Raw genomic sequence first — 17567 nt, forward strand, 5'->3', positions numbered from 1 at the left:
AAGTTTAAGATATCAGATTGCTGTACACAAGTAATAAAAATAATATCTTAATCTGGTGCATGTGTGCAGGTGCAAAGATTATTGTATTTTTTAATGAACAGGTTCAAGTTAGGACAATTAATGTTTCCTGTTGTTAGATTATAACAGTTCCTTTTTAATCACACTTTTACTAATTGTAATTGGATGAAAATTTTCATCAAACCCAAAATGTATCTTTTGATGATTCTGATTACTTTAAACCTGTTTTCAACCTGTCATCTGTTTTGTTAAAAAACACCATCTGTTTGCATAACCTTAAGCCATTTTTAAAAATTTTGTTTATAAATAGGCTTGAAACTATGAAAAAAGCCCCTTTCTTTAAATAATGAGAAGAAACATGGCCCTGTAGCTCTGAAAAGTTATGATGTCCCTGCTAGGGAAAAAAGCATTGCCATGAATAATCCATAAAATGAAGTATTATTCTGGAATCATTAAAAATTGCAGATTTATGTTCCTTCCAGTAATTCAGACAATATCAATATAATATCTAGAGGAGGTAGAATTACTGGGTATTTATATTAATATTAATCCACTAAGATATTTTTTTCTGCATTAAAATACTGGAAATGAAAATATAAGATAGTTTTATCAGTGCAATTACACAATTTGTTTTCATATCCTAATACTTTGTGCCTTGTAGTAATTTAAAAAATTGTCATCAGAATGAACTGAATAAAACAACATTCCTACAAAAAAAGTAAAAAAAAACCCCTTCAAGACATTTTACATTAAACACACTCCCCATTATTGCGATTTCTTTCTTTTACTGTCCTAAACGAAAAGGTTATATCCTACTCATGGTCAATGTGCATATGATTCTGGAGACCCAAAATGTGGCATAGTGGTCAGCATGTTAGACTGCAGGGGGAAGATCAAACTCCTTGGAGGGTGTACTAGATGGATAAATCTGCTGTGTAAATTTCAGCTGCAGACAGCAGTCCCAGGGAGAGGGCAAATATAAATTGGGGCTGTAACCTGGTGAAGGGGGATTTAACTCTTTGCCCCTTGTACAATTTCTTCAGTCAGAAATGTCCACCCTGACCTCCTTTTCTTAGGGAAGGAAAGAACACATGGACTATACGGATACCTGGCTTTCCCCCCTTCTGGGACTTATACTATTCCAGTCACAAATTCCTTATGTCACATGTGCTTAGTGATGTGTTGGAATAGAAACTGTCTACAAATTCACATTTATGAGAAACATCCAAGGTATTTTGTGGGGAAGAAGAAAAAGGACGAATTTCAATTAGACAAATGAAATTTCTCAGGGAATTCCACACATACCAAATTGAAGGACACATATATACTTGAGTTTTGTATTTAGGACTGCATTTTAAAATAAAAAAATCAGATGCTTTTAGTAATGCTTGCTCTCTTTTTTTTGAGTTAGTGTCCATGCTTTATTTTATTGTTATACTGGGCTTCAAATAAGAACACACTAAGCTGGTTCGATGACTGTCACATGCAGTGTATTAAGTTTCAGTTGCTACAAAGTGCACATTCATTTGTTCCCTGTGTTTATTGTTCATAGCTTGTAGTCATTGCCTACGATGATGGCGACCCTGTGAAGTTCAACACCACCACTGTAGAAATTTCTGTCTTGCAGCCCTCAGTAATTCCACGGTTTACCCAAGATGAATACAGGTATAATGTGTGTTCCAGTTCTATCAGTAGTACTCTTTTTGAAAAACAGGATACATTCTCTCTTCAAACTCTGATATTATGTGAGCTGTGAAGAATATATTGTATACCTAATGCCAGTATTCATGAAGCAGTTAGGTACAAGAAATTAATCATGATTTTGTCAAGTTTGTATCATTAAATATTATACCCTATGACAATTTCTTAAACCTGGGAATCATCAAATGAATAATAGCTATGCAATATATTGTGCTGGCTAGTTTTATTTAACTGCTTGGGAGATCACATTCTATTCTTAATTCTGTGGTCATGAAATTTTATACAAATGAATTCTTGGGAATTGTGTTGCTGAGTTGTCATTAATTTGACGGAGCATTGTTCATGCCTGTAGCCAAAGACACAGAGTATTTACATTGTTCAGTGGTGATAAAGGTCATTTCCACACACATCAATCAAAATGTTTGCAAAACATTTTCAATCCCTCCCCCCTGTTTGTTCGCATTCACCCCCTTGAAACTATTCCTGGCTGCCATTTTCTGATCATTCTGGGTGGGGTGGAGGTTCTCAATGAATGTGATGCTTCAGTGCTTCAAAGCCTCATGCTACAATTCTTCAGAGGTTGTGTCTTAGTAGCTATGAAGACATCAGTCCCCAAAATCGAAAAACCCTGACAAAAATAATTAGGTGAGACACCAAAGGAAGCTCAGGAAATGGCACTGAGGAGGAATTCCAGAGACTGCAGAGAGGAATGAGAAATATTTTAAAGAAATACACATTGCAAGCCAAAACGTTTTGAAAACATTTCAACAAAAGAATTGCTATAATTGAGGATGCATTTAAAACATGTTCAGGCTGGAAATAAAACATTTTGTACTAAAAACATTCTAGAACTCATGGTAGGAAACATTTTATTTCCAGGCTCAAAACATTTTATTTTGTGGTTGTGTGGGAAGGACCATGGTCTGCAAAGCAAAATTACCTGGCTAAGCTGCAAGAGTGGCTGGTGTTCTGTCATGCTAGGAATAATTATGCTAGGAACTCTATACTAGGAATAATTAGGAACTCTATGCTAGGAATAATTAGGAAAGGAATTAATAATAAAACTGCAAAGATTGTCATGCCCTTATATAAAGCCGTGGTGCGACCACACTTGGAGTATTGTGTTCAGTTCTTGTCACCACATCTCAAAAAGGATATCGAAGAGATAGAAAAAATGCAGAGAAGGGCAACGAGGATGATTGAGAGATTGGAGCACCTTCCTTATGAGAGGCTGCAGCGTTTGGGACTCTTTAGTTTGGAGAGGAGACATCTGAGGGGGGATACGATTGAAGTCTATAAAATTATGCATGAGAATTTTTTCTCTTTTTCTCACAATACTGAAACCAGGGGGCATACATTGCAAATGCTGGGGGGAAGAATTCGGACTAATAAAAGAAACGTTTCTTCATGCAACGTGTGATTGGTGTTTGGAATATGCTGCCACAGGAGGTGGTGATGGCCACTAACCTGGATAGCTTTAAAAGGGGCTTGGACAGATTTATGGAGGAAAAGTTGATGTATGGGTACCAATCTTGATCCTTCTCGATCTGAGATTGCAAATGCCTTAGCAGACCAGGGGCTCGAGAGCAGCAGCAGCAGAAGGCCATTGCTTTGACATCCTGCATGTGAGCTCCCAAAGGCATCTGGTGGGCCACTGTGAGAAGCAGAGTGCTGGACTAGATGGACTCTGGTTTGATCCAGCAGGCTCTTTCTCTTATGTTCTTATGTAAATCTCTGAATGTCTTTAAAAAATTAACCTAAGCAGCGTTACAGACTTGTAAGTCCATTGAAATCAGAGGGCTTGCAAGTACATAACTTTGCTTGAAACTCCACTGTCAGAGAGTTAAGAAAAGCGCATATGTCCTGTTTATGGAAGAATTTATGGAAGAAGGCCAGATGTGAAATTAAATGTGAAGCGGAATTGTTAAATAAGATTTCTGGGTTTTGAGTCTTTTTTTAAAAAAGAAATGGCATTCTCTTGTGTTTAATTATCCTTTTTTAAAAGGAAAAGTTCAAAGGTATCTTGGATTTTTATTAATTAATGCATATTTTGTCCTCTTGTGCAACTAGAAAGTCATAGTTAATAGCCATGGACTGCTATTGTAGCCAGTACCTCCCTAGCTAAAGAGTGCAATGAATAGCTATTAAGTATTGCCTGTGGGCACATTTAACAGGTGTTCAGTAAATAGTAGCATCTTTCAAATGTTTTGGAATATTTTAGGAAGTAAACCATAGACTCCATTTTGCAAGTTAAATCTGTTGAGCAATTCTGACTTTTTCTTGGGATTCTTTTTTAGACAGAAAAAAAGTGAACTTTTGAAGTTCATGTTGTTTAATGGTTAATATTATTGTAACATGGGTTTTGTTTCTTTGAACAGCCTTCAGGGTACAAATTTCTAGTTCACAAAAAAGACCTTGGCAGGCAGCATCAGTTTCTGCTCTCTTCTCATTTCCAGGCACATGTTATTGTGAGGAAAGACAATATAGCACTTCCAAAGCAACAGAGGTTTCAAACCGCATGGAGAAAGTAATGGCTCTCTGGTGTGCATCTACTGGCTAGCAGCCATAGCACCAGCAACACAATTTTCTTTCTCAAACTTTTTTTAGCCCAGAGATGGCAGGCGGCCTAAGCAGAGCTGCACACTGGCCTTGTCTGAGCCCAGCTTGCAGTTCAGTAGCCCACTACCTCAAAGCTCAACATGGAGCCCAGAGGCGGTCAGCAGTCAATGCAGAGCTGCACTCCAGCTTTGGCTGAGCTGGGCTGACTTGTAGCTCTGTCATCCATCACCTCCAATTCCCAGGTGGATCCAGGTGGTGACTAGCAGGTAAGTAAGAGAAATGAGAGGGGGAGAGGCAGGAGGCCAGAGCAGTCTGAATCATGACCCCCAGAATCAGCATAATTCAAGTATCTGTTCATTTAAATTTAAATTGGGTGAAACCCCTCCACAATTTAAATTGGGTGAAACCCCTCCACAAACCCTAATAAGTTTTTTTGTTGTTGAACCCACACCCCTACACAAATACGCCTGGCCCAAGAAAAGCCATTGTCTTTTTATTTATGCTATCCATTTTCTTCCCCCTTCATTGTCACTGAGGAAGTACTTCCCTGCTTGGATACAATCTCAACAAGAAAGCCAGTAGAGACTTGGACTAAGACTTGGAATCCTCAGTCAAATCCTCACTTGCCATAAAACACATTGGATGACCCTCCATTCTCCATTCTGGATGGCCCTCCATTCTCTTTCTGCCTAGCCTACTTCACAGAACAGCTGTGGGGATTATGTGGAAGTGAGAAAAACTATGTACTCTGTCCTTGGAGGAAGTGTGGGATAAAAATGTACTAAAAGGTAAATAAGAATCCCCTTTACTCTCATTTTCACAAAGAAAACTAATAGCTCTTCCTTTTCTGAGATGCTCAAAAAAGGCACAACAGATCAAAGTATTCTTCCTCAGAGGATTCCAGATTAGGATTCTGTTCCTCCTTTTGCAAAGTCAAATCTGAGAACACCTCCCTAAGGGAATTTAATGCAGAAGACATCAAGCATGTAATCACAGCAAGATTCTGCATCAACTGCTACAGAAGGACTTTCATCTCACCTTCACAAAAAAGTAAAAAGTTTCTCCAGCTGTTACCATTATGAAAAGAAAGGAAGAATTCTTGAATAAAGTTCTTGGTGGCAAAATGCCCCTCGCAAAATAATTTTAAACCATTACATTATACATTATATCCATTTGAAAATACTTAATCTGTCTATTTTATTTTATTTTATATTATTTAGAAAGATGTCCTACTGTTTCATCATGCTTCAGTATTCCATATTTGATTTTTTATCACAGTTTGGAAACAGCACTGAAGAATTATTTAATGAAGGCAATATATATGTCCATTCTTTGAATCTGAAGAATACATTAAGAATAGATACAACTTTTAACTTTCATTCAGAATCTTTGCAAGGATTAATCAGGTGGCATGCCTCTGATGACATTAAGTCTATCCAAGTGAAGTTTGACATTTATCGTTAAGGATAATAGGCCGTGTTAGTGGTTCATTGTAATAATTCCTAAACTCCCCTGTCATCTTCTTTAGAGGTAAATACCACTGAAAAGGTCAAAACTTCCTGAACCAATATGAGAAGTGTGAGGAGGGTATATAGCAAAAGACGCACAATCCCATTGAGCATACTTTGCAAATAACGTTGCATGAAAAGAAAAACAATTTAAACTGGATTTATAAAGTTTTTTTTAAAATTAAAACATTTGTTGGGCCTTTGAAAATAGTACATCTTGGCAACTCAGTGTTTTATAGCTGCAGATACTTTCTAGAAATTGTATGGCACACACAAGCACATAGAGGTACAAAGGTGAAGTCCAAACAATGAAACTATATCTACTGAAATGATAATAGCGCTACCAAAGCAATTATACAAAGGTACACAGTGGAGAACAGATTTAGCATCAGGACCCTTTCAAATGTGATATTTGTGTCATGGAGCGCATGGCAGAGTGGCTACTTTTCATGCTAAAAGAGTAAAATCAGAAACTGTTTCAAATGTTATATTTGTGTCATGGAGCCCATGGCAGAGTGACTACTTTTCATGCTAAAAGAGTAATATCAGAAGCTCTGATATGGAAATACTCTGTTTGTGCTGTAGTTCACCGAAGGCAATGTTGCCCCAGTTCCTGAGTGGCCAAAGAAACAATCATACACTGAGTTGAAGATGTTAGCGATGCATAATCTGGTGTCTTGTCTGTAGTCAGCAAGCCATTGACTCTACTGCCACCTGCAGGATCCAGATCTTACAATGTGAAGCTAAGCTGAGTCACACCCTTCTTAAATCCACTGAAGTCAGTGGGTGTAGGTTGTGACTTTGGTTATGATTGCACTGTTTGTCTCTGATGGAAAGAACAGGGAAAAAATGTTATTTTGGTGTCCTGCCAAAAGTTGGAATATTTGCGGCAGTGTAAGTGAACATGGAGCTGAGGAAGGATTTTCAGACTCTTCTGATATTTGAAAATCTGTAAAAGTGATTTCATTTCTTAGGTGGATCTCACATGGGCCAAAAAAAGCGGTGTGAAAATGGTGTGAAAACAGTGTAAACCCTTTACACCGTTTTAAACCATTTTACACTGTGTTCACACAGTTTTCACACCGCCTTAGACTGGTTCCACACAAGTAAATGTGGCAAAATTACCATCATTCATGTTGTGGTAGTGGCGGTTCCAGGTTCTGTCTGTCACCGTCAATATACTGTTCATTCTCTCTCTTTCTCTCTGTACAATTGAAGCGGTGGTATGTGGTATGTGGACTGTCTTTGTTTTATAGTTTTGCTATGGTCTCAGCATGATGTCTGTTTGGTTCATGTTAGAAAACACTAGTCCATTCTGCACAGCACTAATAAGACATCTGGAGGATGTCTTAAAAAGAGGCGACTTCTTATTTTCACTCTGCACATTCAAAATAAGATGTCCTGGTGATGTTTTACAGCCTCTCATTTGTTTTCCAAATAGCACAGGAGTCAGTGGAAAGAAGAGGCTTTTTCCCACCTGACCAGTAACCTCTCTGGTCAGTTTCACCCTCCGCTTACACCCAACATTTTCCCTGCTTCTATTTGTGGAAGGCTGACTGACCCAGGAAATTTGCTCTTCAGTCTCTAATCCTAGGCACTTTTTCAGCCCAAGAAGTACATAGCTGTACTAAGCTCTTCCAGCCAATTCTGGAAATATATACTTTTCCTTTTTAAAAAAAAATGGATAATGCTTGTCAATGGCCAGTAGACCTGCCCTCCACGGTCCCAGTAATTTCAGTGGGAATCCTCCAAGCAGCTAAGATTCTCATATGCATGGCTGCATATCTTCAAATACAGCTCCTCCAAAATAAAAAAATAAAAAAATAGGAATTTTCTTCCCCCATCAGCTCAGTTGGATTGAGCACCCCTTTGCAGGGACCCCTGAAAACTATATATTATATTTATATTTAATTATTTTTTACCAGTATTTAAAAGATATACAGTGAAGTAACTGGGTGTGGAGTTTAAAGGAGAGGGCTGGCATGAGAATATGATTCTTCCTTCCATGCCCCATTCTGCCTCCAAAAATCTGACCCACTCTTAACTACTTCTATCTCTGCTAGAGAAAACCTTTGGGTATATTTTCCCCAGAACCAGTATAAGAAATGTAGGTTGTAGGAAACCTGTATGATGAGATAAACAGACCCCATTCTATTTTTCCTTAGTGGACAAAAGTTTCATAGCTCAATCCAAAGGGGGAGGGGGTTGAATCTGCTGATGGAGGCAGTGCAGGGCTGTACCAGTGGATTTGCCATCTCTGAGGCATTTAACTCAGTGGAGAGCAAATCCCCCAGCGGGCAGTCACCTCAGTCCTCCATGGTGACCAGACGCAGTGCAGAGTGCCATGTCAGCACTCCTGCACCCCTTTGACCTCCACCATTGTAATGGGGTGAGGGGGATTCCAGGGGCATGGCTTAGGGTGGAGGCTGGAGCCAACATTAATCAGCTTCCACCCAACTTTTGCCTGCTGGAATGCCAGCACCTGGAGCTTGGACTGTAAGTCCATAGAGCCCAAATGAGGGTTTTTCATGGTAGGGAGGCTTGTTTTTGTTTTCTGCCTTCCCTTGCCCCCAAGAAACCCTCTTGGAGGTGGTAGATCTAGCATCATAGTGGCACCTGGTTTCATTGTCAGGGGCTCTGAATTGGGCTGTGAGTCTGGTAGTACCTTTAGCACCAACAGAGGTTTTTTTTATTGGTATAAGCTTTCATGTGAATGCACACTTCCACAGATACACATGAAAGCTTATACCAAAAATAAAACTTGGTTGGTCCAGTTCCACTGGACTTAAAAATATATATGAAAAAGAATGGAGGAAAATATCAATCGATGGTTTGAGGAACAGTGAATCCCATAAAGTCATTATTCTAATGATTACCTGCATATGGCTTGAAGAAAAGTTCAGAAATGTGATATTGCTTAGTACTAATTCCAGTACTGCATTAGTATCATCCACAGAAACTCATATGCACTGACAGGCTACATTGGAGAAACTATCCTAAAGAGAAGCAGAACTAATCACAGAAAAAAGAAAGGCATTTGAGTTTTTTATGAAGGACAAAACACGATTAGCTGCATTCTTTTATCCCTTTTACTAATTTACAAACATGTATTTCAATAAAAAGTTTCTTAAGGGATCAACCATATGTTTCCAATGGACTGATGCATTGCTTTTTCAACCAGATTGCATTAGTTAACTCAAGGAACTGCAATCAATAAGGCACAATTACTAGAAGGTTAGAAAGAACATGAATTTGGGTGTTTCTGTATCCACTTCCTTCAAATTCTCCCGTATTGAACACAAAAGCAACTTCCTAATTGATATTGATTTCTTAATCCATAGAATTCAGCAATGTCAGAGTTGAAGTTATAGGGATGTTACTAAAAAAAAGAAAGTGCCCAAAGCGGGCGAGAATTTTTTTAAAAAAGGTTTTTTAACTATATTTTTTGCAGTTTTCAGAGACCTTGCTTTTTTTTTTAAAGAAGAGCTGGCCTGAAAAGAGTTTTGTGTGTAGTTCATACAAAAGCAAGTTTCAATTTGTACCTTTCTTCTTAAAAGCATTTCAGTGTACATCATGTACTATTACACAAATGTCTAATTCTAAACAAAAAGTGGATCAATAAATCCACATAGTGGGGCCATGTACAGAGAAGAGGATATTTCTGCAGACCTTATCCTACAGACCTGGTTTTCCGAAGTTTACAAATAAAATATGAAAAGGGTTTTTTTTAATGACTTTTGAGTTGTAAATCAATGTAATCTCTCAAATATCAGTGAAACTGATTCTGTCAGGCCGTTTCCTCACAGGCAGAAAATGACGGCCTGGAGACGGTAAAAACACCGTCTCCAGGCCGCCATTCGCACGAGGGGCGCAGCTGCAGCGCAGCCGCGCCGCCCTCGCGCCGCCCGCCCGGCCTGGAGCCGGCGTTTCCCCAGAGCACTTCCTAGCGCTCTTTTTGGGGAAACGCCGCAGTGAAGCCGCTGCCGAGCGAACGGCAGCGGCTTCACTCCGACTCCCCCATCCGGCACTCACCTTGTCCCTGGGCCTCCGGCGCGTCGCCGAGGCCTGGGGACACGCCCCCCTGCCCTGCGTCGCTCGAGCAGGCGTGCAGGGCCAGGGGGCATGTCCCCAGGCCTCCGCAATGCGCCGGAGGCCCAGGGACAAGCCAGGTCGTGTGGGCGCCGGCTGCCCGCCTCTTCCCGGGACCGTCCGTGCGGACTGTCCCAGCATCTTCGGGTCGGCGCGAGAAGCGCCGACCCAGCCGTTTCCGCTGCCATGCGGAAACGGCCTCAGTTATTACTTTAGTACCTGAATTTTTGCTGTCTGCCTTAACTCTTAACTTTGATACATGGTTTTTAAAGGAACTAATTATAAATCTACATACATATACCGCTCTTGTATTTAGGAGAGCATACATGAAATTTGTACTCAGTGTGTACCAGAGCACAGATTTGCCCTAAAAGCTATGCATCCATGATGGTATCACACCAGTCACAGTGCTAGGGGCCAGGCAGAAAGTAGTTAAGGTCCTCATTGCCTATGACCCAATGATAGCAATGGGGTTACTGCCTAATATAAGGTACTGTGTATCATCCCAGTGGAAATGGCAGTTCATAGTAAAGTGAGAAATGGTGACAGGAGTACCGTGGCTAAAGCTAATATTGGGCTAGTTTTGTAATTTGCATTCATCTATGCAAATACATATTTGAGTGTTGACTACATGTGTATGCTTGTATGATGTAAGAGGCATATGCTTTCAGAAGTAGGTGTGTATCTGTTTTTAATGGGAGTGAGTTGTTACAAAATTGTTGTTCTGCTAAAATTATGGTACATTACTAGTAGACAAAAGGAGGAGGCATTTTTTTCCAATTATTCCTTCCAACTTCATCCCAAACTGTTGATGAGGGCACTCTGAACCCCAAGAATGGTATTTCAGGGGTGAAACCAGTGGGAGAAGATTGCAAAGTTCCATTCTGTGAGCTTTCTTTTGCTTGATATACTCTGGATTGCACCTACAGTCTTTCCCAGATATGATTTCTGAGTTTTTAAAGGAACTAATTATAAATCTACACACATATACCGCTCTTATATTTAGGGGAGCATACATTAATTTTGTACCAGAGTACATATTTGCCCTAGAAGTTGTCTAAAAGATCAATGGTATAAATCTTGCATGCCACACTTACTAACAGAATGATCAGGACTTTGGTTTAACTTGACTGGAAAACACTGACAAAAACTTTGTGGCTTGCAACATGGTGGCAAACTGAGTTAAGCATTTTAGCTTTTCAAGCTGAAACAATGGACTGAGGCATTTGCATTAAAAAAATCAAAAAAGTAAATTTCCCTGAATAGATAAATCTTTATTTTAATCCATTGTTTCTGCTTCTCCACTGCAGGACTTTTTGACAAGATTCTTCTAACATAGTCTGTGATCCTGTTGCTTAAGGCCATCTCCCAGAAGTCTACAATTAGAAGAAACTTATTGCATGGTTGAGAATTGGGAGGGCCCTCAGGTTCAGATACATCCTGAATGTGCTGGAGAATATATCTCCAACAATAAATATAGCTGTTTAGCAATCATCTTGTCTCTACTTCAAGGGGAATTTAACATCTAAGAACTTTTACTAACATGGTTTTTTTTTTTTCTAGAAGTCAGTCAATAACTTAATTGTTACTAGTTGAAATAGCTTTTCCCAGATATCTCGGAGTTTGGCTGACCTAAGAAACAGTTGCTTTTTTTGAGGGAAGAAGAGAAAAACAAAATAAAAGCGCAGCAGCAGAGATCAGAGAAAGAGAGAGAGAGAGAATGAATTGCAGTCTAGGAGAAATCCTTTTAAAAACTAAAAAGGCATCAGTGGGGGTTGTACAAGTTGAAGCAAGGGAGTTCTGCTATACTGAATCTAAAGGTAGAGACTTTGAATAAAAAGGTAGAGATTTTGAACCCATGTATTCTTGCTACTGAACCGGTAACCACTGGAAGCTTTTGAGAACCCAGCTATTATTTATCAACCCCCGATTAGTTGAAGCTTCCATGTTTATCTTTCCCATTAAAGTGTTCTCTGTTGTTAGCCATGAGTCACTGTGGCTGAGGAACCTCGAATTTACTAGCTCTGAAGAGCCTTCAGCACTTGCTTTAAGTCCATGACTCATTTCTATGCACATTACATTGTTTTACACATGCTCTCTAGCACAACACTGGCTCATCGGTAACCTGGCCTATTCTGCTCCGATTCCATTAGCTGGTGGCCATTCTGCAGAGGAGGGACGCCAAACTAGGAATCTTTTGTTCAATAGTCTTTGGAACAAGATGAGAACTGGGTTAATGTCTATCCCCCTGTAACTTGTATTCTGCATAACCTGCCTTGGAATCAACCTTCTGAAATAAAGGTGTAAAGGCAAGGTATGAATATTAATGCATGCACAATAGCAAGGTTAGACTGGCCATTTAACTTACATGGATATCTCCTGGTTGGGGTTGGGGGTGGGGGTGGCGCACAGAGGACCAGGAGTATGCATAATCAAAGCTTCAGCTACCCCATCAGAGCTTCATGGCACTTGGCTCAGACCTTTAATCTGCAATGGTAATTGGTGTTCTGTTTGCTGCCAGATATCTGGAAGAAGCAACTGGTGAGTTAATACCCATTGCTTGTACTGCTGAGCTGAGTGACCCCTGAACTGCTGACTTGTGATGCTACAGGAGCTACTCTGGTTTGGCCCAGGGCCACTTCTAGTTTGGTCCTGCAAATACTAATCCCCATGATTTTGGTTGGTGCTGCATTGCCATTTCTTTTGGCAGGTATGTTGATAAAAAGAACAGCAGCACTGCAGCAGCCAGCACAATGGGGAATTGTATTTTTTTATGTTATTAACACTTTTTTGTACCTATATTTCAGAAGCTTGTTCCTGACCCAACTAATACAAAGCACATATACCAAGGACAGAAATTTTGTTATGATACTGATGTGTTGTGCTGCTTCACAGCCAGAAATTTTGTGATGATATTTGAATTCCTTTCCCACACAATCAGAACAGACCCACTGGGAAGGAATTCAAGTGTTCTCATACCCATGCATACCCCCCTCAATTTTGGCAGTAATTGTACAAACAGGTTTGAAATGGATCATTGTTGCTCTGTATTGGGTGCACATTTTTAATTCTTTTTTTTTCTTGCAAGACAAGGAAATTACATGACCCTAATGTGATTCCATGGAGCTTTCTTCTTCCTCCATCAGCATAGATCAGAAAAAATTCCTGTGTATATATTGAGTACATCAGTAGAGTACAGAGAACGTGACTCTAAGAAAGAGCAATGTGTTTTGTCTAATCTTGCAGGGCCCCTCCTGTGAATGAAGGTGCACCCAAAGGAACTCAGGTGGTTGTAATAACTGCTGCGGCCTTGAATCAAACAATTATCTATTCCATTGTTTCAGGAAATGAAGATGGTAAGTAATCCTGTCCCCAATGCTTTTGTGTATGAGTAAAATGTACTTTTTTGAGAGGACAGTGGAAGACAAATGTTTCTGAAAAGAAATGTTTCTGAAAGAAAGTACATTTGACACCTCTATTTCCAAGGGACTGAGCCCACACTATCTTTTTTATGATTGTTTCTTAAGTGTCATTGTGTTTTCTGCTGCAAAATCTGACAAGCGTCTGCCTTTGTTGCTGCCCCAACACTTAGGATTCCTTCTCACCTTCACGTTAGAAGCTGGACTGTGTAAGAGGGTCTATATAGTGTTACACAGGATTTTGTGGATCCTTGCTAAAGTACAATTTACAGAATTTTTTGAGAGGCCATGATTTAAAAAAACCTGGTATAAAACCAATCTTGTTTTGCAGTGCAGGAATGCCCATAAACTCTACACATTCAGAGCTATTTTGGGATGTATGGATTCCAACATGAGGCTCAGAACTAAAGCAAAAGAAGATGCAGGGACTTGCATTAACCGGTCTCTGGAGAGTTTGCCCCCTGCCCCTCACCTTGATAGACCATCTTAGCTTAGAAAGCTTACAAAAAGTGTCCCAGGTGACATTGGGTTATTGTTTGGGACGGGAATAATAAGCTGGTTTTTGTTTTCAATTTCCCTTGTGATCATAATTCCCAGTTTTGGAAGTAAGATCTTTTTTCAATGGCACACTTTGAAAGGTTGCTGCTAGAGACTAGAGCAAGGGGACTCAGCAATCACACTAAATGTCTCTAGTTTTACCCAAATTTGTGTAGACCTTAATACATAACATCCACTCTTAAAGTTTTCAAAAGGCTAATAATGGGTGGGGTGTTGTATGTTCCAGGTGCATTTGCCATTAATAACAGGACAGGTGTCATCTTCATAAATAAATCTCTGGACTATGAAACTGTGAAAAATTATGTGCTCCGTGTGCAAGCAGATTCACTTCAAGTGGTTCGGTCCAATTTGCCTGTGCCATCTAAAAGTAAGTTACTTTCATCTGGTGTCTTATTTATATATTGGGTCTTGGCTCAGTGGTAGAGCATCAGCTTGGTATGCAAATGGTGCCAGGTTTAACACCCAGCATCCGCAGTGAAAAGTAGTATGTGATGTGGAAAGCCTCTGTCTAAGACTCTAGAGATGCTGTAAATAATATTGACCTTAACAGACCAATAATCAGACTCAACTTCATGCCTGTATAAGAGAACTTCAAACCTATTCATTTGGATGTCAACCCAAAAAAGATTATCTTTCTTTTCTTTTCTTTTTTTGTTATTCTGATTTAGCTATTTTAAGAGTTACTCTGTCATTTTGTTTCCTGGTTAATTGATTCAATAGCATGCTAATTATACCAACAGCATTCAATGTTGCGTCTAGCTTTAAACGGCAGTCTCAAAACCTGCATTTTAATGCTGTGTCTGGCTAAGTCGAGTCCATCACTAAACAGGCCTGCCCTGCTCAGGAGTTTGGGGCAAGGTAAGCCCATGCTGGCTGGTTTAGCACTCAACTGCACCTCAGTCCCAAACTCCACGTGGAGTTCAGGCAGGGGTGCAGTTGCAGGGGGGCGGGTCGTTAAACAATGCAACTCCATGTGACCTGCTGAAGTGGCACCCAGGGTGCACTTTTAGGCTGTTATGACCCTGGATGCCACTTTTCTTGTCTGCTAGATTTGAGTCCAGTTGTTCTTTAGAGGCTAACAAGAGTTTTGGGGTATATGTTTTTGGGAGTCAAAGCTCCCTTCATCAGATATCATGTTGGTCCCTAGGGTGCTAGTAGTCTTAAATCTGGAAGCCTTCAGGCATTCTGACTGTAGAGCTTGAGGTGGAAGCAATGTTGCTGAATAATCCAAATCTGAAACAACTTAGAGTGTTCTGGACGTATCTTGGGGTTCCTGGTGATTCTGAATTTTTTTAAAGCTTTCCCTACTGCCCCTATCACCTTAGCCCAGGGGTCTCCAGATGTTCATGGACTACAAATCCCATCAGCCCCTGCCAGCATGGCCAATTGGCATGCTGGCAGGGGCTGATGGGAATTGTAGTCCATGGACATCTGGAGAGCCACAGATTGCAGACCCCTGCCTTAGCCTGAAGTAAATCATATATTCCTCTAAGATGAGACTAGTCACCTGTGTATGCTTGTAAAGGCTGGTTTGGCCTTACAGGTTTTTAAAATGTTACACTCTTTCTAGTTTATGTCATACTATCCAAAAGTAAACTGATTTATTTATTTTCAAGCAATAATTTTGTTATTTAAAGGTACTAGCATCTGATAAATTCTGCAGTACTGCCTTGTATATTACACTCAACTTTGGGGACATACAATACAGGTTAGAACTAACCTTTTGAAAGATTCCTTAACACTAGAAAAATGTAACTTGAATTAAATTCAGAAACTGTTCTGCAATCATATAATAATATGTTCTATTTGAATACTTTATCCTACTGTATAAAAGGCAAAGGGTATTGAGGACAACTCACTTTTTAATGAGCTGCGCAGGTGCATGAGTGGAGGGGGTAGGCTGCTCATGCACCTGCACAGCTCTTTAAAAAGTGAGACATTACCAACAACAGTTTTCCAGGTGAGATTTACCAGTCACAAGGAAATGGCATCAGCTGGGGGCGGGGGGGAGGCAGGCAGGCAGCACCAGCAGAACCACTGCCAGTGGCCAAGAACAGCCTTACAAGCATTGGCAGTGGCAGGCACTTGTTGGAAAACAGTGGCCAAGCCCTCCCCATTTACCTGCCTGCCTGCCTGCCTGCCTCCCTCCCCCACTGTGGAGGCAGACCAGAGGTCATCAGCACCAAGGAGTAGGTGCCACAACCAATGCCTGCATGTGCTGAGAAAAAGGAGAGCCAGAGAGGAAGAGGAGGAGACAGTGCTCATTGTTTTCTAGAACTCACTGTATTTTTCCCACAATTAGATTTATTGCTAGGGAGAGAATATCTCCTGGCATCCCATCAGTAAGGAATGATCGTTTTTTGAACTCTTCAGTTACCATAATTAAATGTTCATGAAACTAAATGACTTGGATTTCACATATTAAATGGTTACCTAAACGGAATAAAATTTATGTTAATTTAATTTATTAAGATTTGTTTGCTTTATCCCAGTTAGCTAAACTTAATGGGCTAGGAAAATAGAATAAGGGACTGGTGTTCCGATTTAATTTGATTAGATGGATTTACTCTTTTGTTACAAAAGATAGAGGGAAAGAACTCATGTTTGCATTTCCTTCAATATTGTCTTTATCAAAGAAGAAACTCCTCCCCCCCTTTTTTTTTCCTTGCAGCTATTTTATTTAGTTTTTATCTGGAGTAATTCACGAAGTCATATTTTTGGTTTATGCAGAACTGAATAGTAATAGAATCTAGGGACTGTTGCATATTTATTATTGTAAAAGGGAATAGTTCCCATCATTCCCTTCTAAAGGCATTGTACCAACATTAAAAAAAAATCTCTGCCCTAAAAGGTGCGATCATAAGATATTGTACAAGTTGAATACGCATTGTGAGGAAAGCTGAAAGAAATATAGGCATAACATGTATCATAAACAATTGCTTTAATTAAGCTATTCTTTCCATTTGTCTCGGAATCATTATAACCGTGAACCAAAACATTAGGAGTCATAGCTACCCATCTTGTGAGAACATCAAAACACTTGGCTAGGCAGCCTTCTAAATAATAATGAATTGCTGGGCAATTAAAATAAATTTTGCAGTGAAGACAACTTGAATGTTATGGATTTCATTTTATGTTTTTGCTTCTGGGCATATCCTCGTAATGTTTCTCATTTCCATTGTCAGTATGCCAGAAATGATCCCTAAGACTGATGCTGGTGGGTACATTTTTTAAATTATAATTAGCATCCCCATAAAATATAACTCAGGGCTGGATCTGTATTTTAATTTACAGGGGAGGGGGCAAAAGAACAAAATAATGCCACCCCTATATATTATATACATATTTTTCTTTACATGTATTTATACAATCAATACATATAATCAACAACTCTTTTAAATGATAGAATAAATCATACACAGGAGAGCCTATAGGCTGGCTAGATTTAACATCATGCCATCTCCGCTACATAGAGGAAGACTTAAAGGTCTTCCAAGCGATAAGAGGTTCTGTCCCTGTAGCATAGGACAGCTGGATTCCATCCCACACATTCTCCTGAACTGCTTATTATACCAAGAACTCCGATCCAGTCTGTTATCCCAAGCCATAGACTCTATGATTGATTATACTGAATCAGATAAAGTAGTTACGCTTTTAAATTGTCAGGATTTTCATTGTTGCCTTATAGTGGCAAAGTTTTTGTCAGAAGTTTCTA

At 39.7% G+C, this 17567-nt stretch overlaps 1 protein-coding gene across 5 annotated transcripts in view; it reads left to right on the plus strand.

The window, feature by feature from the left end:
* PCDH15 (protocadherin related 15) overlaps nucleotides 1–17567 on the plus strand; it is a 904280-nt gene that overhangs the window by 782702 nt on the left and 104011 nt on the right. For 4 of the 5 annotated variants that reach the window (XM_048507034.1, XM_048507035.1, XM_048507036.1 and 1 more), the window contains 3 exons: nucleotides 1571–1683; nucleotides 13122–13231; nucleotides 14079–14219. In XM_048507034.1, the coding sequence (XP_048362991.1) occupies nucleotides 1571–1683; nucleotides 13122–13231; nucleotides 14079–14219 (364 nt within the window). Of the gene's footprint in view, nucleotides 1–1570; nucleotides 1684–13121; nucleotides 13232–14078; nucleotides 14220–17567 lie in introns of those variants that run through there. The other variant, XR_007245346.1, reaches the window with a different exon arrangement.

Source organism: Sphaerodactylus townsendi, linkage group LG08 (assembly GCF_021028975.2).
Source record: "Sphaerodactylus townsendi isolate TG3544 linkage group LG08, MPM_Stown_v2.3, whole genome shotgun sequence".
NCBI lineage: Eukaryota > Metazoa > Chordata > Lepidosauria > Squamata > Sphaerodactylidae > Sphaerodactylus > Sphaerodactylus townsendi.